Below are 22806 nucleotides of genomic sequence, written 5' to 3' on the forward strand. Positions count from 1 at the left end.
ACTGACCTGTTGATTCCGACGGTTCCCTCGCAATGGGGGGCAAGGGTGCAGCCGGTGGCAGGACGGCAACCGGTGCAAAATCGTCCAACGTTAATCCCGTAACCTGGGAGCTTAGCAGTGGATTCTTTATCGCCGGAGGTCGTCGTGACGTGTCACTTTTCGCGGTTCCATTCGCCGCACTGGAAGCCATTGCAAGACTCTATGGAGAAATATTGTTTGTAATTCACGTCACACAATGCACTTCACCAAACGGGAGTCGGCGTTCAGTGGCAAACGGGGTACTTTCTGCACTGCAGTATGCAAAACACTATCAAATCACAATTCGCTTTCGCGGCGCCCAGCACTTTTGCAACAACACGTAAACAAACCCTTGCGTCGGCGAAAGAGTTGTATTTTCTCTACGCTGTTCGCTTATGGGAAGACACTGCAAATAAATGCACGATCAACGCACTCGGTTTGGGAACTAGCTGCCTATATTTTCTCTTTTTTGTGGTAAATCAAACACTTTCTCTTCGCCTAATCTCGAACGTGGTTGAATGCAATTGTGGCGCTTTGTGCTGCCCGTGTACGGGAGAGGCTGTGCAATACACGGAACTTAGGAGACGTTAAGAACATAAAATGCAATGGATTACTTCACAGAAACAAAACTTTAACTGCCAATAGAAATATTGCTGAACAGGGTTACTCCAAAGCAATCGCAAGGTCGGAAAGATAACCGAAACAAATTTTGTTATTTCCACACGCAATGGACGGGTTGGCAAACTCCCACAAAATCTCGATGACCGATTTTTGGAGCACGGTTTGACGTTTGACGTTTGCTGACGTTTGCGTACGTGAAAAGAGGAATAAAGGAAATTGGAAAAAAGGGAAATTGCATCAAATTGCCGTTTTTCTCGTCAATGAATGTGGCTAATGATAAAATGAGCTTCAAGAAGGTTTTATTCTAATTCAGGGCAATATTACTCTACTTGTTCACTGAAACGAGGAAGTTTGCTACCGTTTTTTAACCGCACGTTTTTCCTGTCGGTTTTCCTTTTCGGTCGCAGGAACGATACGTCGGAATAGAATGCTTTCCTGGTCACTCAAAGAGATGTCCTGTGTTCGGAACGATAGTTTGGTGTGTTCCCACGTTCGCGCCGATGTCGGAATACTCAGTTTGTTCAACAACTGGTCCGTTAGCACCGGAACGATGGGCTGTGTTACGATGGCTACTTGACGAAGCACCTCCATTGTGATAGAAAGGATGGCATTCAGTTTGGCTCGATCTTTCGGGTTCTCGCTCTTCTTCAGCTTCCATGGAGCCGTTACCTCAAAGAAATTATTGGCGGTGTGCAGCAAATGGATAACAGTATCAACGACTAGGTAAAAATTGTACTTTTTGTAATGTTGAAACGTTTTATCTGGAAAGCAGAAAATGCAAACGTGAGTTATCCCTAAGGTGGAACATTATTCCGAGCTTACCTGGCATTTCCATCAACACCTCTAACAATCGGTTCGTTATATCAATTGATTTTAGTTGCTCGAAAGCCTCTTCATTCAACGCAGGATAGACGGATGCCGGATTCAACGCTTTTCCGCAGCATCGTGAAAGTAAGTTTCCTAGTGTGTCGGCCAACTCGGAGTTGAGAATGCGTACCACTTTCGTATCGCTATAATCTGTAAAGGCCCGAATAATTATTATTATTTCCATCAAAGAAATGTGCAGTACACTTACTTCCGTCGCTGTGTGCGACACCTTCACGCAGCAAAAAGTACCGAAGCCCTTCATGCGTGTACAGTTCGGCACGTTCGTGGGGATCGATCACGTTAAACTTGCTTTTGGACATTTTCTGGTTGTCAACCGTCCAGTGCGAGTGTACCAGCAGTTGGTGGGGTGGTTCCAGTTTAGCCGCGATCAAGAACGCTGGCCAGTAGATTCCATGGAACTTCAGTATATCTTTTCCAAGCACTTGTGCAGTCGGTGGCCACCGTGTACGGAAACCTTCATCTGGATACCCTGCCACGGTGAGGTAGTTAACCAGCGCATCTAGCCACACATAGACCGACTGAGAAGGATCCGTCGGTACTGGCACACCCCATGAAACGCGACTTACAGGTCGAGAAATCGATATATCCGGCAATGGGTCTTCGAGATAATCAAGCAAAATGCGTTGGAATTTTTCCGGTTGTACACGTTCCTTAAGGCCTTTCACCCAGTACCGCACCTCGTCCTGGTATTGACTCAATCGAAACATATAATTCTGCTCTTCCGTCCATTCGACAGGATGCCCTGATTCGACGGAACACTTTTCGCCACGTTCGTTTTCCTTCAGCTGGCTGTCGGTAAGAAAGGTCTCATCGGGCACGCAATACCATCCGGCATAACTAGCCGAATAGATGCTGCCAGAATCGGCCAAAGTACGCCAGAATGCTTGCACCGCATGCCGGTGGTCCACATCTGTCGTACGAATGAAGCGTGTATAATCGATGTGGAAACATCGGAACAATTCACGGTATTTTGCCGATATTGCATTGCAGTAGTCTTCGGTGGAGGTGGAGTGCAGCACAGCGGCCTGTTGAATTTTCATCCCATGCTCGTCGGTCCCAGTGCTTAAAGAGCAGCTTTCTGGCGCTCCGCGACTAGTTATGCGGTTAAACCGATGCACAGCATCGGCAATCACGGCCGAGTAAAGGTGCCCAATGTGCGGCGCTTAAAGGAGTTGAGAAAGAAAACTAGAACTCAAAAACGTTGTCTTGACCGTTTACTGAGACAAACTTACCGGCATTCACGTAGAAAATCGGCGTAGTAACGAATGAGTGCTTCATTTGAGAAGCAAAACCCCGAGAAAAAATCCACCGTGTCACCATTTTACCTCGGTTGCAGGGTATCACTAACCGGAAACTTAGCTAATCCACATTAACTGGCCACGAGCTGCATCTGAATAAGTGCATCGACGAGATAAAACACAGCCACGCAAATCAGCTGATTCCAGTTGACATGCTCCGTAGAGCAGGACGGAAATGGGCATGCTTTCTTCCACTCACACAACGCATCAACAAAGTACTGTCAACTTGACAGTGTAAAAGCAAAAAAGGAAAGATTTTCGCTTTTGCACACAGGATCTGGAAATAAGGAAAAGATTCTGCCAACAACCAGTGGCTTGGACCGTGTAAAGATGTCTTCCCCTGGCGCCATCGTGGCCGTGGTGCTTGTGGTATCGTTTGTAGTGTTAATCACTCCATTAAAAGGTAACAATCGTTGGTTTACGCCTTACCTCGAACAGCCAAACATCATTGCGTGCCACAGTCATTTGTAAACAATGGCCGACTATGGTTGGAGCCCATTGCTCAAAGGTGTACCTCTGCTTCCACAGGCCAACTGCACAAAAACCTCAAGTACTACGAAACGCTGCACGCAAACGACTTGTCACATCGGATAGAGAAGCGCGGCGCCAAGCACAGTAACCATCCGTTCAACACCATCAAGGAGGTGGAGTTTCGGGTGTTGGGAAAGAACTTTCGTCTCATTCTGCACCCGCAAGCATCCGTGCTGCACAGCAACTTTCGCGCCTACTCAGTCGATGGTAACGGCAGCGAATCGATCGTACACCTCGATCGAAGTAACTTTTTCAAGGGACGTGTGTTTGGCGAAATGCAATCGCACGTCAGTGCCCACATCGACGATGGTGTGCTAACGGCATCGGTCGTACTGCCAGAGGAAACGTACCACATTGAACCGTCCTGGCGTCATCTGCCACATCAGACCGATCGACGCCACATGATTGCGTACCGCGCGTCGGATATCAAGTTCAGCTGGGACCACATCGATTCGGTTGGTGGTGAACTGGGCGGAGTGCCGAGGACCTGTGGATACGTAAAGGAAGGACTGGAGCTCGAACAGGATGACGAAAGCGACGAACATGCTGGTGAATTCGACAGTGAACCCACGCCGGAATCGGTGTGGCATTCGGAGGATGCTCCACGTGAAAGCAAACTAAAGCGTCACAAAAGACAGGCCGACCAGTATGAGTACACTCCGACGAAAACCCGCTGCCCGTTGCTCCTCGTCGCGGATTACCGATTCTTCCAAGAGATGGGAGGAAGCAACACGAAAACCACTATCAACTATCTGGTAAATCGGTGAACGCCAATAACTTGCAGGCAGCATACTAAACTTACTATTCCGAATTTAGATAAGTCTCATCGATCGTGTGCACAAGATCTACAACGATACCATCTGGCAAGACCGTTCCGATCAGGAAGGTTTCAAGGGAATGGGTTTCGTGATCAAGAAAATCGTGGTCCACTCGGAACCGACTAGAGTGCGTGGCGGAGAGGCGCACTACAATATGGTACGAGAGAAGTGGGATGTAAGAAACTTGCTTGAGGTAAGATTTGCGCATAGTTTAGAAATAATTCATCAAATTTTCACACTAGAATTCTTTAAAAATATCCCAAAATTATTCATTTTAATGTGCATTCACTCTTTAAAATGCTGCCTCGATTCGTTCGAAACTGGAAAACGGGTATCGGTAATCGGTTTAAATAACAAACTAATAAATAAAACAAAGGTCTTCTCTCGTGAGTACAGCCACAAGGACTTCTGTTTGGCTCACCTTTTCACGGATCTAAAGTTTGAAGGTGGCATCCTCGGGCTGGCCTACGTAGGTTCGCCGCGCCGTAATTCCGTCGGAGGCATCTGCACGCCAGGTCTCTCTCGCTACTAACACCAATTTCTTTTCCAATTTTCGCCGTCGCACCCAAAGCTCAGAGATTTTAAACATTGTAACATGTTACCTAAATTTTTTGTATTGTTCTTTTTATCGAATAGAATATTTCAAAAATGGCTACACCCTCTATCTGAACTCCGGACTGAGCAGTTCGCGCAACCACTACGGCCAACGTGTCATTACTCGCGAGGCGGATCTGGTGACGGCTCACGAGTTCGGCCACAATTGGGGCTCGGAGCACGATCCCGACATACCGGAGTGCTCCCCGAGCGCCTCGCAAGGGGGCAGCTTCCTCATGTACACCTACTCGGTCAGTGGGTACGATGTGAACAATAAGAAGTTTTCGCCATGCTCGCTACGCTCGATCCGTAAGGTGCTGCAAGCGAAATCGGGACGGTGCTTCTCGGAGCCAGAGGAATCGTTCTGCGGCAATCTGCGCGTGGAGGGCGACGAGCAGTGCGACGCAGGGTTGCTGGGGACTGAGGATAATGATGCATGCTGCGATAAGAACTGCAAGTTACGCCGCAATCAGGGCGCGGTGTGCAGCGACAAGAATTCACCCTGCTGCCAGAACTGCCAGTACATGATGGCAGGCGTCAAGTGCCGGGAGGCACAGTACGCAACTTGCGAGCAGGAAGCACGCTGCACCGGTAATCATGCCGAGTGTCCGAAAAGTCCGCCGATGAGCGATGGCACGATGTGTCAGGAGAGGGGCCAATGCCGTAACGGCAAGTGCGTCCCGTACTGCGAGACACAAGGCCTGCAGAGCTGCATGTGTGACATCATAGCGGACGCGTGTAAACGCTGCTGCCGACAGAGCATCAACGAAACGTGCTTCCCGGTTGAACCTCCCGACGTGCTGCCGGACGGAACACCCTGCATACAGGGCTTCTGCAACAAAGGGATGTGCGAAAAGACGATCCAAGACGTGGTGGAGCGATTCTGGGACATTATCGAGGAAATCAACATCAACAAGGTGTTGCGCTTTTTGCGTGACAACATTGTCAGTAAGTAGCATGAACGCGGAGAACAAATGGAACTGTGGCTAATTCGTGATTTCCAACCTATTCCGACAGTGGCAGTTGTAATGCTCACGGCACTCTTCTGGATACCGGTAAGCTGTGTGATTGCCTACTTTGACCGGAAGAAAAGAAAAGAGGATTGGAAAGAGTATGAGTGGAGTCAGAAACTGGATCTTATTCATCCAAGTGATCGGCGAAGGGTAATCCACATCAGGTACGTGAATGCTATGCTGAGACCGTTTGACCAGGCATTGATTTTGTTTTTCTTCTTTCTTCAGAGTACCAAGACAGAAGATTACCGTTGCCAGAATGTAGAACGGGGGAGAAAGGTTTATGGATATCTTCTGTAAACGTCGATCGAGTAAATGCATTAATTACTAAGTTAGTATCAATTGTTTCGAATAATTTTGCGCCATTAGCGACATGATTATCAATTGAACACATCCACGTCTTACGAAAGCTACCACACTCCAAACAGATGAAGGAAGCACAACTTAGAGATTATGAAATAAAACAAATCTTGTCCACAACTGTGAGGCACTTTCAACAATCCTTAATCGATTAAAATTTTATTATTTTTTATTGATCGTGTAAGTTTACCTGAAACGTCACTCGTCCGGCTTCCGTTCCGGAAAACGCCACTTGCCATCCGGTTGCTGCTCCTTCCCTCGTTCCATCGCTTCCCTGCGCCCCACTTCACGCATCGCAAGGCGACGTTCCTTCCGCGTGCCGTTTTCCTCGAGCAGCTGAGTGAAGAATCGCTCACGATAGTTTTCGACCAGCGCTCCGGGCATTTCGAACGCATCCAGACCATTCTCGTCTTCCGATACCTTCTCGTACGTAAGCAACCGACGGGAGCTGTAGCCCGAAAGTGGTTGCTCGGAGTCTGCAACCAGCACGAGGCACTTGTGACGAGGAAGCAGATCGGCGCTGTAATCTTTCCTAAAGCGAATCGAGTACATTATACAAATCGTGCCTAGCAGACGATACGCAACGAAAGCGGTTCTATATTGAGATCACTTACTTCAGTGTGGGAAACCAGGTTACCAAACGCCCGCCGAGCTTCAGATGTTGCGCAGAGAATTGTAGCAGATCGCGATACATCTGGCACAATTGGTACGGCGAGGTTGAAGGATAATGAACCGCGTCCTCCGTCATAACCGTTGTCTTTCGTTTCGTTTTGAACTCAATCCTTTCGGTGGCCTCGCGAATACCGTACGGTGCTGGATCAAGACAAAACAACTCTCAAAACGGAGCTTTTAATTTCATAACCGAATTGAAGCTACTCACGATCGGTAATAATACTGTCGAAAACGAAATTGTTCGTCCAGATGCTGCGCGAAAAATCTGCTATCAGCACATCGACAAATTGGCCGCCGCAGCCGTACTGCTGCAAGTTCGCGTAAATGCTTTCATCCTTCTCGCGCACTTTCTGATTCACTCGTGTCGGTTTCGACTTTCCGTGCACGATCATGTAGTCGATGTCGCCTCCGATCACGTAAGCTCCAAACTTTGCCGCTGCGACCAACAGTGATCCGGAACCGGCGAATGGATCCAGCACCAGATCGCCCTTCTGAACCAATGCCTGATTGGCCATCAGCAATGAAAGTTGCGGATCCATTGACGTGTTGCCGATGAATTTTCTCTTCTTCAAGGATATTTCATTGATCATATCCCGGCTACCATCGGCGATCCATCGGCCGAACAGCACATCGTACGGTTGGTCCGGCACGTCCGTCGGATCCATGCCCCAATACTCGACGTACCAAAACGGAACGTCGGGATTCCTCAAATCAACCTGACCCTCGATGGGCAGGTAGTTCATTGTTTCGATTTTCTCCACCTTTTCCCGTTGGCTAAAGCGTTTGTTGTACGTTTCGACCGTTACCTTGAAGGTTTTGTCCGCCTGAAAGTGTTGTTCAAGTAGTGCCCGATTGAACGCGATGTGGTCACGGAGCTGCTGGTGGAATGCGTTGAGTCCGAGGGCCGAGTGGGCCCAAAGTTCGAAAATGCATCGTAACGACATCGACCGAGAAGCCAGCTTTCGTGCCGCTTCGTCGTTTTGTAACTCTACGATCCAGAACGGCCGCTCCGGATTGTGGGTTGGCGAGCAAGTTTTCATTTGAATGTTGCATATTCGCAACAGTGAAGTAATTTCCTGCAGGGGTTTGTGAAGCGAATATGTTAAATTAAATGTTCCATTCAACTGTAGCTTACACAATGATGGTTTACCGCTTGGCGAAAGTCGACGTGTTCTTGGGCAAACCAAAGCACATATTTTTTCCACGATCCGCTCATTTCGTTGCCGTATTTAGTAGGCGCACTGTGAAACATGCGTCCTGATTTGACGTTTCTAGCGAAACAGTAAACAAATACTTCCATCAAAGTAGCAAAAAACAAATGCTGTACATTCCTTTTTGAGGAAATGGACCAACTGTTGTTCTTTATTCTTAAAGATTTTCCTCTTGTATTTTTTGTTTCGGAAGATAGATTCTAGGTACGATTTACTTGTATATGAAACTTGCACGATGGCATTGTCTGAACTTCGGCGGTAACGGTGCTCGTAATTCCCAGATTGGCAAGACTGCCTCGCACCAGACCGCAGGTGTACGCTACAAACTGAAAGTCAATTTTCATTAATAGGTTTTATCATTCTAGCTGTTCTGGCTAGCCTTTTACCTTTGGTGCATGCTCCAAATACTGTGAACCAGCGGACAAGCGGGTTAGAAAGCGAAATGCATTGTCCTGAAGCACGTACACTCCCTGATGGTTTGTTCGTAGGTTATCGATCTGCTTCCGATAGATGGAGCTCCAAAAGTCGGTGCAAATGAATTTCATCGTATCGAGTTCGTCCTTAAATCGGGGCCATTCTCGCGTTAAGCGTTCGATTATTCGGTAACCGGTCGTGTACCCGATGTATTCTAGCGTGGAGAGATCATTTTCCTAGAAAATGTATTCGATCAAGGAGACATGTTTACTGAGCCGGTAGCATAGTGACACTAGAAACAGGAACGACACATACCTTACCGTTTTCTTTGTTTAAAGTGTAATTCACGATTTCGGAATGCAAAAACTCGAAAATTGCCTCCTCTGCCATCCTCTGCGTATTGTTGTGGTACTGCACACTTCCGCAATCAAAACATACGGCCCAAGCAATGTGCCCAGGTGGCATAAAAGGCGGCTGTCAACAAGCGCATTTACACAGTACGTTGCAAAAAAAACCCGGCGCCCCATGAAACTTCATATCAAAGCAAACCATTTGTTCGCCGCCGTTCGGTGGCAGACGCAACAATGCATTTATTTTACCATTTAAGGATCAACCTAAGCTAACATGCCGAGTTGCGTAGTCTAGGTAGGGTTGATGATTTTTATTTCTATTGTTTGGGTACATATATGCGATGAAAATGCATAAAACTACGTGTTACATGTTGGCCGCTCCCGTCCCCCGGATTGGGGCTCGTTTCGAGCGCTTCGACATAGGGGAAAAGGTGGATAATTTTATATTCGCCCTCGATACTAGACATCATGATTATTTCTGACGGATAAACATTGGATTTTTTGTCGGATAACTCTGGCGTTCAATCGGTTAGTAGTTATAGATTAATTTTGCTTTTGTTCATGTTTTTACCGAATCCTGCGCGTGGCTGGTTTAGTGCATTATCCCTCGCTCTAGCATTGCCAAGCCAAGCCAAGATGGCGCATTTGTCGCGCGATTTGTACTGCGATTGGTTCCACTAATATTCTTTTCCTTCGTTTCTCGTTCTTCAGTTTGTGGCATATTTGCTCTGTTAAAAAACCAATAGGGCGATAAAATGAGATACATCTCCCGACCAAGCACTACTAATTTAATTCGTCGGTACTGTTGTTTGTCTCTACTCCGACCGGATACTGTAGAGATATGGTGGTCTCGAGTGACGGTGCTCACACTGCAGTAAAAAGTGAGATTTGAACGGAAGAGCGAAATGGGTCACAAAGTTGAGCGGAACACTCTTTCTTCGGGGAGCACCACTGTAGTGGAGTAAAACGGTGTTTGTCGGTTCGGTGTGCACAGAATCTCAAGAACCGGACGTAAGCAAAATGCTTGCACGGGGGTTGTTTAGTTTCTACGATAGCGTCGCCGTGAAGAAGCAGTCTGCGACGAAGCTTGTTGATTTTGTCCGGCGTAGATATTGTTCAGGAAGTCATCTAAATTTGGTTCACTAAAGTAAAGCAATAAATCTCTTCAATATAAGCAACTATTCGTTCGGTGCAATTCGCACTTACTTAACGGTCGGTTCCTTTCGTGATCGGCCCAGCGATTCTTTGTCCTGCTGCACGTTCTGTTGCTGTTGCTGCGTGCTACCACTGCTGCTACCGAGCACGATACGATACTGCACGACATGCGAGTTCGGTTGCAGGTGCGACAGGGCACCTTTTTGGCAGTTGGCCCACTCCGTGATATCGTACACGTTGCCCTCCATCATGGCGAGATACTTCCAGCGCAACCCGAGACAGCTCGTTTCGGCCCAAATGTCGCCCTGGGGAACAAAGGAAATGGCTGTAGTTGCAATCGCTGAGCTGACTGACCGTTACACGTTTACCTCCTTGGCTGGGTGGCGGATTTTGCACGAGCTACACTCTCTTGCAGCATAATGCGCCCGACCGGTCGGTTTGCGAGGATGCCTCAAGCAGCAGCTGCTACATCTGCACCAAAAAAATCGAACACCGTGATTCGTGAACAACTTTCCAACAAACTACTCTACAACGAGGTGTACCTTATCGTATTGGCCGCTTCCGATATTTTCGTGTGCAGCTGCGTAAGTAGATCGTTAATCTCAGACCATGCCTTCTCGGCGTTCAGTGCCTCGGCCAGACTCTGGTCGTACTCCTTGCGCGTTTCCGTTTCGCCAATCAGCTCGAACGAACGCTGCAGCACCTTGAACGCTTCCTCCGCGCCCGGTTGCTTGTTTTTGTCCGGGTGAACCAGCACCGCAATCTTCTTGTAGTGCTTGCGGATCTGCTCTTGCGAGCAGTCCGGGCTGACACCTAGAATACTGTACGCGTCCTTTCCCTTACAGTTCAGCAGCGAGGACATCGCTTCGTCCGCCGTCGACGGCAGTCGACCGTCCTTGTTGTTATGGTGATGCGTGGTTCGACCCGTGGCCGGTTCAGCCGTGGCCTTGGTTCGCCGACAGTGACGCCAAAACGCCCAGCGAGACTCCTTGTCGAAGCGCGCATCGAACGACTTCCAAACGCCCCGCAACCAGACGCCCGGGCGAGCAGAATTTTTACGAAAATCTTGCCTTATAGTGCAGGCGTGCTGCCAGCAGTACTGGTACCCAGCCAGGGCATAGTCCCACGCCAGCCGGACGCTCAGGTACACCACATCGCTCACGAGCGACCAAAGCCAGCGCACTACCAGCACCATGTATTCGAGCCATTTCTGCAGCAGCTTCTCGGCAAAGGCGTACTTTTGGTTCTTGCGCGAACGCACGGAACGCTTGCCACCGTTGGGTAGGTTGCCGAGTGCCTTGTCTTGCTGTTGCTGCTTACCGGGCCCATTGCGGTGAGGAGCGGAATTGTTGCGAATGCCGGCCTTCCGATAGGAAGCAGACGATGTCGCGGTCGTCGCTGCACCACGCGAGGGTTGCACGATTTTCTCGATATGTGTGTCATTTGCACCGACGGTCTTCTTCACATTGTAGACAAACTGTTGCTGCTGCTGCTGCTGCTGATGGCCATTTTCCTTTGGGCCCGACTTTTGTTGCTGCTGCTGCTGATCCGTGGCCACACTGTCCTGTTCGTACTCTTCCGAGTCTTCTTCGTCAAAATCTTCTTCGGTTTCGTCGTTCCCTGTGGCACCCTCATCACTTCCCCCGGGACCGTTCGAAGGTTCACCGCCACCGTCTGCACTGTTCGTTTCATCTATTCGCCGATTACGGCCCTTCTTGTTGCTGACGTCCGCACCTTCAGTGCCACTTCCATTGCGTGTGCCTTTATCCTTTTTCAGCATAGTTTTGTGATCGTGATTCTTTTTCGGTTTCTCCTGGGTCAGCTTAAGCGTGGACGCAATACCGCTACCGGCACCTTCACTCTTGTTGGCATCCCCAGGCGAAGGACCCAACAGACCCAAGCCTGCAGAATTGGTGCCCGCTTTTCTAGCCAAAGCGTCACCCGAACGATCTTTCGTGCCATTTCCCGGAGCGATGTTCGCCGCTTTACGCTCGCCGCCGTTTCCGTTTGACTTCTTACCCTCCCGTTTCTCTGCCTTTGATCCGCCTTTAGAGAAAGTGTGTCCCCCGGAACCATTCGCAGTTGAAGCTTTCGTTCCGTTCTGTAAGCCAGCGCCCGCGGTGGCATTACTGTGACCACCACCGTTCGGAACAACATTCGAAGCGGCATTCGGTAAGCCGTTGCTGGCCGGAGTAGCACCGCTCACTTTCTTGCTCAGCACATCCGAGTACGACATGCGCATCGGTTTCACCTCCGCCACGATGCGCTGCTTTTTGTTGACATTCTGATCCAACTTGGCCGAGTTATCGTCGTTCTGCTGGTTGTAGACGGCCGTCGCGGTCGAGGTCGTTGGAACCGGAGCAATCGTGGGGTTCGTCGATCCTCGGTTTCCGTTGGACAGGCGCGAGGACGAAGGTGGCGGTGGTGGCGCACTTACGGCAGTGCTGGATGTACTAGTAATGGTCGGTGGCACTGGGTTGACGATCGGTTTCGATACGGTGCTAGCGGTTTTGACGGGCGATGCCTTCAGATTGCCGTCTTTCACCGGTGCAGTGTTAATGAGCGTTGCCGTTTCGGTCATAAGAGACGGTCCAGCACTTCCACCGAATGGTAAATAATGGCCGGACATGGTCGGTACCAGGTTACCGACCATCTGGTTGATCAACATACTGCTGCCAGTTCCATTCTCAACCACATTGCGTGCTGTCGGTACCGGCGACGGTGGCTGTTGAGCAATCGAGGCCAACGGCGGTGGCAGTTCCTGTTGTTGCTGGTGCTGTTGTTGTTCCTGTTGTTGTTGCTGCTGCTGCTGTTGGTGGTGGAATATGAATCCAAAGCCGGGAGCGGCCGACATGAAGCTGTTGTTGCTGGAAAATAACTCATACTCTTGCTTCGTCTGCGGAGCATTGAAGGGATGGTTAGTGTCCTCTGTTGGACGCACAATTCCTGTCGCTCCTACTCCTCCTCCTCCACCGCCGCCGGCCACCTGCGGTTGTGGTTTGTAGACCACCTTCAGTAGCTGACCGTACGCATCGGTGACCGTGTACTCATCCTCGATCGGTGGGTGCTGAGGGACGTGAGGTGCATATCCGTTGTTAGCGTTGGCTGGCGGAAAGCCTTCCCCGCCCAACGAAGGTCCAGTGTTTGGAACGCCAGCGTTCAGATAGAAGCCGTGCGCCGGTCCCGTCGGCAGCGCGTATGGATGCTGGGGATGATGCGCAGGTTGCAGGTGTGGCGGAAGCGTGTGCTGCGAGACGGGGAATAGGGTCACCGGTGGTTGCTGGCACTGCTGGTGCTGTTGAGCGTGCGCCGGAAGATAATGGTGCGGTGGCTGCTGGTTCGCGGGCCAAAAGTTTTCACTACCATCGTTCGTGTTGTTGGCCATTTTGTCGGTCGCTTATCTCGCAACGATGCAACGAGCGTACCAGCTGCTGCAGACGCGTTGATGTGGAACTTCTGGGCCACAACACATGGGTTTTGTCAACCGGAGCCAAGCACAGCTGGCCATACGCTAGCCCTCGTTTGCCTACAACAATAGCCCACCGGGGACGGCCCGCAAGGTGTGCAAAGGCATCGATTTACGCGATTTATTACGCCACCAGCGAAGGAAGAAACTTCTAGGAACGACACAAACCAGCGGTGACGCGGGAAGCGAAAATGTGCAAACGAGAGAACTTTTGTGCACCACGAAGACCGAGTGAAGAATATTCCTGTTCTTTTTGTTCTTTTTTGCGCAGGCACTGTCAAACTGACAAACGTGATGGCGCCTTTGCGTTTGCTACTAGATGGTGCTGATTTAGCTGCGAGCTGGTGAACAGCATTAAGTTTTGGTGTGTCTTTTCGCGTGAAAATAAGGTTCAATCGCGTCTTGGACATATTTTCAATTCATACACTAATTATTTTGTTAAGCCACCAGCTTTTTGATTCCTGAAAACTGCCCATTTCGATTCGAAAACTTCATTTGACGTTTTGTCCGCAGAAAAGACATCCCGAGTCTCGGAGCCATTTCTTCAACTCCGGGATACCGTTCACCCATACAGACCCGCAAATCATTCTTTGCGGAGGTCTTGGGCCGGCAATAATACCTTTGCACTTTGCGGCAATAGGCGGCAACAGGTAAAACGTGTAACGACGTGACGTTACCGCTGTGTTCAATTATCGCAGCTCGTCCTCTTATCAGCAAGGAGCCAATCACCTTTTGTTTTCGCATCTGTTTCGTGATAGATTTTGGCCAATACTACGCATTTCGGTTGCTAAAGAAATAAAAAATTGACAACGGTTCAGAAAAAAGTGCAATGTGCTGAAAAAACTTTCCCCTGCCATATGGAAAGTAGCCGGGCCGCCAGGTAGAAAAAACTGTAGTCGCTCGAATCTGTAGTTTGCTGGAAAAGGCGGTTCCAACAAAATAAAATGGTGACCACGAGTGATGGCCGCTCAAGATCTTCAATCGCAATGCTTGCGGTACTGATGGGATTGCTGTTGCTGTGCGGCCACAGCAGCAGCGCCCAGGAGGAAGAAGACAAACTAATTTTTGCACATGTGGTAAGTCTTCGCGGCGGCCAGTAGGCGGATTGTAATTGATAAGCTTAATTTTTTCACAGCTTTTCCGTCACGGAGACCGCACACCAATCGATCCTTACCCTAATGATCCTTGGAAGGATCATAGCCATTGGCCGGTCGGATGGGGAGAGTTAACCAATGTAAGTAGCAGATTTCTGTCACTAGCACCCGAGTATCGTTTTGTTATACTTTTCCCTTCTTCTCATGTCTAGCCTGGCAAAATGCACCATTACCAGTTGGGCCAGTGGATCTGCGCCCGGTACGACACTTTGTTGAAGAAAACGTACAGCAACGACGAGATATACGTCCGTTCTACCGATGTCGATCGAACATTGATGAGTGCGGAGGCCCACCTGGCCGGACTCTACCCTCCACAGGGTGCGGATGTGTGGGATTCCGCCATCACATGGCAACCGATTCCAGTCCACACGGTCCCAGAAGACATGGACCATGTGTTGGCATCTAAAAAGCGATGCCCGGCTTTCGAACACGCACTAAAAGAGTACCGCCGATCGGAACCGTACCAATCGTACAATCGATCCCTCGCGTCGCTGTATGACTACCTCACGGAACACACGGGCCAAAAATTCAATTCTATGACGATGGTTCAGAACTTATACAGCGTACTAACGATTGAGCAATTGAACAACTTCACACTACCCGATTGGACGAAATCCGTTTACCCGGAACCGCTTGCAACCGTTTCTGCGAACACGTTCGCCGTCAAAACAAACACCACGACACTGGCGCGCCTCAAAAAGGGGCCACTGGTGAAAGAGATACTGGAACGGTTCCGTGCCAAGGCACGAGGACAACTCAAACCCAATCGGTCGTTGTGGATTTACAGTGCGCACGACCTAACCGTGGCGAGTCTTTTGAATGCGATGGGTATGTTCGAACCACACAATCCGCCGTTCACTGCTTGCATTATGCTGGAGTTACGCCAACCAGCGGACGGTGGACAACCGTACGTGCAAGTGTTTTACAAAAACACGACCGACGAACCGTTTGAACTGTCCATTCCTGGCTGCGGGCTACGTTGCAACTTAAATGATATGTTCAGTATCTATTCCGACATCCTGCCGAGTGATTGGACGAACGAATGCAAACGCTCAATACTGACCATGACGTACGTAGAGGCAAATCTCAGTGGGAACCCGGGTGTTGTGGTTGGAATCGCTCTGACTCTTTCCGCTTCGGTGGTGGTCCTCTTGGCGATGGTTTGCATTGCCAAGCAGCGAAATAGAATGGACATGGAACGGTTGTACCTTCGCGCTTAGAGTCACTAGATTTTTGTGTGAACGAGTGTAGCGTGTCGGAAATCCGTGTTCTGTTCAAAAGAAGTATTTTTGCATGTGAAAAGTCTGGAAGCCAAAGCACTGGTTAGATGAGGACGATGATAGGCCATAAGATCATTTACATTTGGTCGGACCATTAGCGAAATTAAAATGCATGTATTTTCATTCACATCAAAATGACAAAAACAAACATAATTTATGAAAATTTGTACTCTCCGTGTATAATGGGCATTACGAAAATAAAGCAATACTGCCGCTGCCCCATCAAAACTCCAAATCTTCCGCTTTAATCTCCTTCTTGATCGGTGTTTTGCGGATGCCGTGCTTACCTCGTGCTGGACAAATCGGTGCATTCGCGCAGTCATTGCAGCGAGGATAGGTGGAAGTGCAAATCGTTTGGCCAAATCCAACAAGCAAATGATTTACCTCGTCCCAAAGCTCAAACGGTAACCATTTCTCCAGCGCTACCCGCGTGTCTTCGGGGGTTTTTGTCTCCTGCGGAACCCATCGGAGCCAGTTGGAAATACGGTGAACATGGGTATCAACACCGATACCTGTAACAATGTTCCAAGCGGAGCCCATGCAAAGGTGCGCCATCTTCTTTCCAACGCCAGGTAGTTTCAACAGTCCTTCGATATTATCGGGAATGTCCCCGCCATACTGGTCAATTAAGATCTGCGAAACCCGTTTGATGAATTTGGTTTTGTTCTGAAACGGAAGAACGAACTTTTTTAACGAACGAATATGACATTTGTATATTTCACCACTAGGACGAACATTTCACCACCGCATGACAGCAAATGCAAAGACCAAAACAAACACAAAATCAAAACCGAGCAAATGTGTTTAGCGATCGCAGAAGCTTAGTTCTTCTCCATCGTCAATTGTTTCGTTTCCAAGATGAAGTTAACGATAAAAATATTAAAGGGGGAAGAATACATTGTAGAGGTAAGAAACGGAAGCAAAATTATGACTTGCGGACTGTTGCTCATTGCGCCACGTTCCACAGACTACCGAAGATTCCACGATACAGCAGATCAAGGAAGAGATTGAAAAGAAAAGTGCAATCCCGGTCGAGCATCAGAAGCTGCTGCTCGTAGGCAAGGCGCTAACGGACGAGAAAACGGTTGCTTCCTATGGTAACATTTCTGACGGCACAAAGCTAACGTTGGTTGTGAAAAAACCGGATCCCTTGCGGGACGTAATCTTTCGACACTTCAAACGCTTCCTACAAGAGGAACAACAATCTCAACAGCTTACCGATAAGTTCATGGACGATTTCGAGCAAAAAATGCTGTATCAGCTTAGCCTCGACGATTTGGAGAAAATTTCCACCGAAATGTTGGCGAAAAAGGGTCAAAATGTGTGAATCCAGATAGAAGTCGGGTGTATATTTGTGTACTGTTGCTTTGTGGTTTCTTTGCGTTTGTTTTTCCGTAGCACACGTAAGATGTAATAAATTGTTCGAGACAAGAATAAGAGGAAAAGTGCAGTAAGATTCTTACCTTGTAGAAACTAACCGGATAGATTAGTTTCTCCAGAACTGCGGCATCGGTTGCTATGATTGATTCTGGGGTCAACCCATGCTTCTTCAAGCGGGCCATGCATTCATAATTCACCGCGTCCTTGGTTTGGCTCGACAGCATTAGCGAAACTAGGCAATGAAAGCGTTTTTCCCGCGGAATTTTGTTTTCCACATCCAACGCAAACTGGCCGCACCCCATGGTATCAACCGGAGCTGGAGTATCTCTGCGCATTTGCCTAATGTTTTCAAGCATCTGGCGCCAATCGACGGGCTCCCATTTAGTTTCCTTCATGGTGCGCTCTGAACTAGAACCGGGCTGCTCTACGACAGATTCATCTTTCACTGGAGATTGTTCTTCTGTCGATTCCCGTTTCACCGGAGTTTTTTCGTTGATTGCGAACCCAACTTGCGGTATCGCTTCTTCCAGTGGTTCGACTTTTATTTTCACTTCCGCAAAGGGGTTTGCATCGATGCGAATGTTTCTTTTACGTCCTTTACGAGGCTCACAAGCAACCGTGGTTGCTGTCGGTTCTGGTTCCGGTTTTGTTTTAGAAACGCGCCCGGCTTTCGGTTTGGTGTCTTTTTCTCCCGCTATCTTGCTGGACTGGTTGGTTACTTTTTGCAGCAATGTCTGTCCGTGCTGTTTAGAAAAATTGCGAGTCTTTTTAGGAGAAAAGTAAGGAGACTTCGTTTCCTGAAACATGCGAAAAAATCTTTGAATTCGTTTCCGTTCTCTGATAAAATCGATGAAAAGTTTATTTACCATGGTTGTAATAGCTGTTCGCGCAACGGTAATCCAATGATTTTGCATGCGAAGATTCTACGGCGACTGTCTATCGTATGCTGCGTGGTATTTGATTACGAGATACAAAAACTATTCAAGAATTCTATAAACCCAACGTGAAACAAACTACCAAGAGGTGTGTTTCTCAAGCCATTTCGCGCTTCAGCACCGTCAGAGAAACGTCAGAAGGAAAGGCATGAATTAAGCTGGAGCTAATAAGAGAACATTCAAATTCGTCAGAAACTGAATTGAATCTCTTAAATATGTGGGAATACTGATGAATTAATACTTATATTACGTACTAGTAGTTTCGATATCAAAGTATCGTCGATTGCGTCGTAGATGCTTGAGATCGCCGGTCAATATTTGAGTGACAAAAAAACTAGCTGAACATTTCGAAGCAGTTCTAATAAATAAATCTTGAAGAAGGTGTTTTACTTGTTATTTGCCGGTTTTGTTTTTGGAAATTAAGTTTTATCACACCAGCATAAGACCGGGCAGCACGGTAGAAATGTGGAACAAACCGCACCGGTTCTTCGTTGAGCGAACCGGTTCAGTTCCGATGCACGAGAAGCGGCTAGCGCGCATCACCCTAAACGTCAAACGCTGTCATCGATCAAAAAGTGAAATCTATTCGCCCCGCAGACGCCATTGGAACGTTGGCGCAACCTGGGAGAGACAGCAAAATATTTTTGTTTTTTCCCATCATCCTGGTTCTGTTCCGTTATAATTTTGTTTTAGTTTACCACCGTAAGCCTTAGCTTAGTGTAGCAGTAAGCCGGAGCCACCGAAAAGACGTATGAGATGATTCCGGTAAGTGTTGTTTTGTTGTTTGTGGTGAGGCGTATCATTTCCGGTGCCATCCGGTCACCCTCACAACCATGCAGAAAAGATGCTAATGGTGTGTATTCTGTTATTTCCCTTCGCCCCGCCACATGGATTTCACTAACGGGCTCGCTACGCATCCGTTTCCGCCGGTTTGCCGTTCGCGCTGGTGCCCCCCCTATCGGGAACAAGCAGAGAACCAAAGTGTTTGTCGGCAGCTTGCCCCCAGCGACCAAGCCAGAGGAGGTGCGCCGGCTGTTCGAGAACTATGGCGTGGTAACGGAGTGCGATGTCATGAATCGGTGCGCGTTCGTGCACATGCAGAATCAGGATATGGCCGAGAGCGCCATCCAGGCACTGCACAATACAACTTTCAAGGGCGTTACGATTGTGGTCGAGCGGGGCCGCGTTCGCGAAAGACCCCCGGGCGGAGTCGGTATGGATAGTGCACGCGGCCGCGTTGGAGCTGGCCCGATGCGTGGGTCAAGAGGCGGAATGCGAACCCAGCCGTACGGTTCATATGGAACGGCACGCACTCCGGGAGGTTATGGAACACGTGCAAGCTACGGTACTGGCAGCCGAGGTTACGAGGGTGGTACCTACAGGTAGGCCGGTGGTAATGGGTAGTGTACCTGAGCCGTTGATATTGAAACCATATGTTTCGTATTCCAGGAATGATGTCGGATACAGTTCCTCCAGCAGCGCGTATGGTTACGGGTACACCAGCAATGGAGGTGGCTACGGTAGCACTCGTCACTCCAGCAGCGAAGACCGTCGTGGTTTCACGCTACCGTCTTACCCGACCGATCAAAGCCGAGCAGCATACGGCAGCTCTTACGATGGTTACTCGAGCTACGATGGCTACAGCAGCTACGGATACGATACTACCCAAGCTTCGTCGAGCTACCAACGGTGGCCAACATCGTCGGCTGCCGCCGCTGACAGCTAGTACGTGATGCTCCGTCTACGGTATCTTGACCCCTCCCGACCTTTCTCTCATTTTCGTTGTTTCTTTGTGTCTCTTGTAGTTCCTACGCTAGCGGCTATTCGGCTCCGGTGGATGGTGGTACCGCCGGGCAGAGTACAGATTACAGTCAATCCTATCCTGCTTTGGGTGGCAGCTCGTCGGGATATCGGTAAGCGGACCGGCCCCACCATCCTCTTCTCCTCGGCGCACCGGATGATAGCATGCTCTCCCTCTATCTATTGCACTTCCAGCAGTGCGTCGGCAGCATCTTCTGCACCGCCTTCGTACCGCAGCTCTGTATCCGGCTACGGGCCACCATCCTCCGGTAGAAGGTTTTGAGTGCCAAAAAGAAACGGCGCATTGCTAGTGGAGTAAGAGAGCCTCCCACGGCTCGTTCTTTTGAATGTCACAATTCTTCACCAACGATATCAACCATGGACCCTATGGCTCTGTGTCTTTGTAACTACCTTGAACAGCTCTATCGTCATCAGCAGTAGCAAAGAAAACAGTGCCAGTAGTAGTACCATCATCCCTTGTCACTAAGAACGTTTCTACTACTAAATCAGTTTCATACAAACAATAAGAGCAAACGAGAGTCATGTAGACCGAGAGCGAGCGAGCGAGAGAAAGAGAGAGAACGCAAGAGCAAGAAAACCGCTGACTTACACCTCAAGATAGAAATTACACCACGAACCCCACAACTGGCTAAAAACTAGGAACCGTAGGGAACCCGATCTTCGATTGAAATTAACATTTAGCCACATGTGTCGAAAGAACATACACGATATAAACAATCATCCAACGCATAAGGGGGTTTTATATTTCATTTTTCGAACGTCCATTTAGCGAACGACGAGTACGTAGGACGTTTATTTTTTATCCAACTCGGACGTCTCATTCACCCCAAACTCTCGGGCAGTCCCGTCGGGACGATCGGCTGGATTGGGTTGTTGAGCATCCGTGTTGTATCCTCGTAAAAGCCCACACTGGTTAATGGGTAGTGCCCCAATTAGTAACTTTAATTTTAACTTTGCGCGCGACGCGATTCAAGCAAAGTCCACCCGCAGAACGCGAAAGCGGAACTAGGCTTACCAGCAGCCTCTGTGGGTAGCACAAAGTGTCGATAAAAGAAAGTGGAATTGGCGTAAGTTGCTAAACAAACTTGATCGCGATCGCGAGCATCGGCGCGGCATTCAGTCTACAGCCGGATGGAAATCGGAAGATAACGCGCGTGCTCGTTCGAGTGCGTTGACGATTGAAAATACTAAGCGTAGCGAGACCGCGGACGTTTAGAAGATTATTCTCTATTGTATTTATATACACACACTCAGACATAAAATAACACCTATATTTACGGAAGCAATGCAGAACAACGCAGTGGTGTCCAAGAATGACTTCACCTCCCCCGAGAACAGTTTCACACTCCATCTGCAATACGAACCAACACACACACACACACCTACGAGCAAAAGCGGTTTTTTTTCTGATATAGTATAATAAAAGAAAAATCATTCAACATTACTTACTGTTCACCGGCAAAAGTGTGAGAACATCTTTTAGCACCGTTCACTTTTCGTAACCGATCGATCGATCAACGGGGTCAGCGAACGTTACCGCTGCCCTTACAGGCCAGGAAAAAGCGAAGAACCGGCTCGCGGACATCCTTTGACTGGATGCGTTTGTGCGTTTGCTACCATGTAAAGGTCATCAGTCGCCTGGTGCGAGCCCTCGAACAAAATGAAATGAATGTAGTAAAAATTAAAAGTAACCGTTTCGTATCATTCTTTCCGCGTCTACCAGCCGCTTGCAGACCAGTCCCAAAATATCACACGTTTAGCCGACCCGCGATCACTCCGAATCAGGTCGGCTCCGAAATCGAAGGGGCCAAGCCTGCGGGAGGATACAGTTTGAGCGCCCATCTCGCAGCGACACCATTAAGCGGGTCAAAAACTGAAACCAGTTCTATCATGTGCGCGATCGCGCCCCCTTTTGGGCCATTGTAGTCACGAGTCTGAGAGACAAGTGAACTACGGTGGACTAGAAAGTGTTTTCTCTCGCATTCCGAAGCCTTTTTAAAATTCTTTTCCTATTTCATTGGCTTTCACGTCCTCGTGAAGCTCGTGTGCGGAGCTACCGGAAAATGTCGGTTCGTGAGAACACGGCTCTCAAGTGGCCCACGAGCGAGCCCCCCTTTGGGCCACAGTAGCGTGCGGCTAGCAGATGCCACCGCTACCCACACCGCCATTATGCAATGGCCGCGCAGAACCCCATGGAGGGGTTACTATCGGGCGCCGCGAACTCCTCTGGTAGCTTTCAGTTTCAGTCGAGCTTCAGCATCAGTCGCTTTCGGACGACGCTAGTGTTCGGGTGTTCGCTTCGACGACGGAATCGCCGCGTGTTGCCTTACGCGTGTCAAACGGGCAGCTCGTGTCGCAAGATCGCGTGGCAGGATACGGTGATCGGTGTGAGTGTAGAGCTGAAGGGGCCACATTTTTGTGGAATGGCCGCTCCCGCAACCACTCGAAACAGTTTAATATTCATATTTGCCTGCGCTTAAATTTGAATTTTTGGTCCCATTCAGCCCGGACATCGATTAATGTGTTACCAATGGTCCTAGTTTACAAGGAGGAAACAGAAAGGAGGGAACGAACACTGTTTGCAATCGTTGTCGGTGGCAAATCGAGTTCGTACGGTTGAGTAACACTCGCAACAAGAGAGACGCCAAGCGACGTGATCCCAATATAGTGGCTCGGCGTTGGCGAACATTACGAGAAGAGTGTGTAAACAGGCAAATAATCGATTGGTTCGTTAGCAAACAAATTGACTTCGAGTCTGTAGTCGTATTCGTTCGGTCGTTGCACAAACGGTATGTCTGGCGGAACATCCTATACGATCGGACGAAGG

The 22806-nt window shown here is 48.9% G+C and overlaps 10 protein-coding genes across 13 annotated transcripts in view; 4 read left to right on the top strand and 6 right to left on the bottom strand.

Moving 5' to 3' along the window:
- LOC128274050 (proline-rich protein 36) overlaps window positions 1-190 on the bottom strand; it is a 35625-nt gene extending 35435 nt beyond the window's left edge. The window contains exon 1 of the mRNA XM_053012135.1: window positions 7-190. Coding sequence (XP_052868095.1) covers window positions 7-190 — 184 coding nt within the window. The remainder of the gene's footprint in view (window positions 1-6) is intronic.
- A 767-nt stretch (window positions 191-957) lies between these two features.
- Window positions 958-2902, bottom strand: LOC128273124 (methionine--tRNA ligase, mitochondrial). Its single transcript, XM_053011041.1, has 4 exons — window positions 2760-2902; window positions 1715-2689; window positions 1462-1656; window positions 958-1400 (listed from the first exon to the last, which is right to left on the bottom strand). The coding sequence occupies exons 1-4, from the start codon at window positions 2845-2847 to the stop codon at window positions 994-996; spliced, it is 1665 nt and encodes a 554-aa protein (XP_052867001.1). The 5' UTR covers window positions 2848-2902; the 3' UTR covers window positions 958-993.
- A 253-nt stretch (window positions 2903-3155) lies between these two features.
- On the top strand, window positions 3156-6202 carry LOC128272731 (ADAM 17-like protease). Of its 2 annotated transcripts, none has more exons than XM_053010597.1 (7): window positions 3156-3228; window positions 3354-4111; window positions 4173-4367; window positions 4551-4689; window positions 4811-5716; window positions 5786-5945; window positions 6010-6202. In XM_053010597.1, exons 1-7 carry the CDS (start codon window positions 3156-3158, stop codon window positions 6044-6046), a joined length of 2268 nt encoding a protein of 755 aa, XP_052866557.1. In that variant the 3' UTR covers window positions 6047-6202. The 2 variants fall into 2 exon arrangements, with proteins under 2 accessions (XP_052866557.1, XP_052866560.1); XM_053010600.1 differs by having other exon boundaries at window positions 3156-3208; window positions 3334-4111.
- Window positions 6203-6339: 137 nt separating this feature from the next.
- Window positions 6340-8029, bottom strand: LOC128270051 (tRNA (guanine(10)-N2)-methyltransferase homolog). Its single transcript, XM_053007453.1, has 4 exons — window positions 7964-8029; window positions 7022-7889; window positions 6756-6954; window positions 6340-6673 (listed from the first exon to the last, which is right to left on the bottom strand). Exons 1-4 carry the CDS (start codon window positions 8027-8029, stop codon window positions 6340-6342), a joined length of 1467 nt encoding a protein of 488 aa, XP_052863413.1.
- A 135-nt stretch (window positions 8030-8164) lies between these two features.
- LOC128273432 (trafficking protein particle complex subunit 6b) lies at window positions 8165-8880 on the bottom strand. Its single transcript, XM_053011395.1, has 3 exons — window positions 8754-8880; window positions 8411-8674; window positions 8165-8350 (listed from the first exon to the last, which is right to left on the bottom strand). The coding sequence occupies exons 1-3, from the start codon at window positions 8826-8828 to the stop codon at window positions 8225-8227; spliced, it is 465 nt and encodes a 154-aa protein (XP_052867355.1). The 5' UTR covers window positions 8829-8880; the 3' UTR covers window positions 8165-8224.
- A 191-nt stretch (window positions 8881-9071) lies between these two features.
- Window positions 9072-13328, bottom strand: LOC128271422 (uncharacterized). Its single transcript, XM_053008955.1, has 4 exons — window positions 10486-13328; window positions 10312-10414; window positions 9995-10248; window positions 9072-9930 (listed from the first exon to the last, which is right to left on the bottom strand). Exons 1-4 carry the CDS (start codon window positions 13326-13328, stop codon window positions 9828-9830), a joined length of 3303 nt encoding a protein of 1100 aa, XP_052864915.1. The 3' UTR covers window positions 9072-9827.
- Window positions 13329-14170: 842 nt separating this feature from the next.
- On the top strand, window positions 14171-16072 carry LOC128275235 (prostatic acid phosphatase). The gene is made up of 3 exons (XM_053013665.1): window positions 14171-14485; window positions 14545-14643; window positions 14716-16072. The coding sequence occupies exons 1-3, from the start codon at window positions 14354-14356 to the stop codon at window positions 15781-15783; spliced, it is 1299 nt and encodes a 432-aa protein (XP_052869625.1). The 5' UTR covers window positions 14171-14353; the 3' UTR covers window positions 15784-16072.
- On the bottom strand, window positions 15962-18245 carry LOC128275236 (endonuclease III-like protein 1). Its single transcript, XM_053013666.1, has 3 exons — window positions 18090-18245; window positions 17307-18020; window positions 15962-16509 (listed from the first exon to the last, which is right to left on the bottom strand). The coding sequence occupies exons 1-3, from the start codon at window positions 18135-18137 to the stop codon at window positions 16066-16068; spliced, it is 1206 nt and encodes a 401-aa protein (XP_052869626.1). The 5' UTR covers window positions 18138-18245; the 3' UTR covers window positions 15962-16065.
- Window positions 16623-17286, top strand: LOC128275237 (ubiquitin-like protein 4A-B). Its single transcript, XM_053013668.1, has 2 exons — window positions 16623-16749; window positions 16811-17286. Exons 1-2 carry the CDS (start codon window positions 16702-16704, stop codon window positions 17168-17170), a joined length of 408 nt encoding a protein of 135 aa, XP_052869628.1. The 5' UTR covers window positions 16623-16701; the 3' UTR covers window positions 17171-17286.
- A 525-nt stretch (window positions 18246-18770) lies between the features above and the next one.
- On the top strand, window positions 18771-21613 carry LOC128271624 (RNA-binding protein 4B). 3 transcript variants are annotated; one of them, XM_053009221.1, is made up of 5 exons: window positions 18771-18923; window positions 19128-19540; window positions 19608-19883; window positions 19964-20071; window positions 20154-21613. In XM_053009221.1, exons 1-5 carry the CDS (start codon window positions 18915-18917, stop codon window positions 20239-20241), a joined length of 894 nt encoding a protein of 297 aa, XP_052865181.1. In that variant the 5' UTR covers window positions 18771-18914; the 3' UTR covers window positions 20242-21613. The 3 variants fall into 3 exon arrangements, with proteins under 3 accessions (XP_052865181.1, XP_052865182.1, XP_052865183.1); XM_053009222.1 differs by having other exon boundaries at window positions 20157-21613; XM_053009223.1 differs by having other exon boundaries at window positions 19131-19540.
- Window positions 21614-22806: the final 1193 nt, after the last annotated feature.

The sequence above is a fragment of the Anopheles cruzii genome, chromosome 3 (assembly GCF_943734635.1).
Source record: "Anopheles cruzii chromosome 3, idAnoCruzAS_RS32_06, whole genome shotgun sequence".
NCBI lineage: Eukaryota > Metazoa > Arthropoda > Insecta > Diptera > Culicidae > Anopheles > Anopheles cruzii.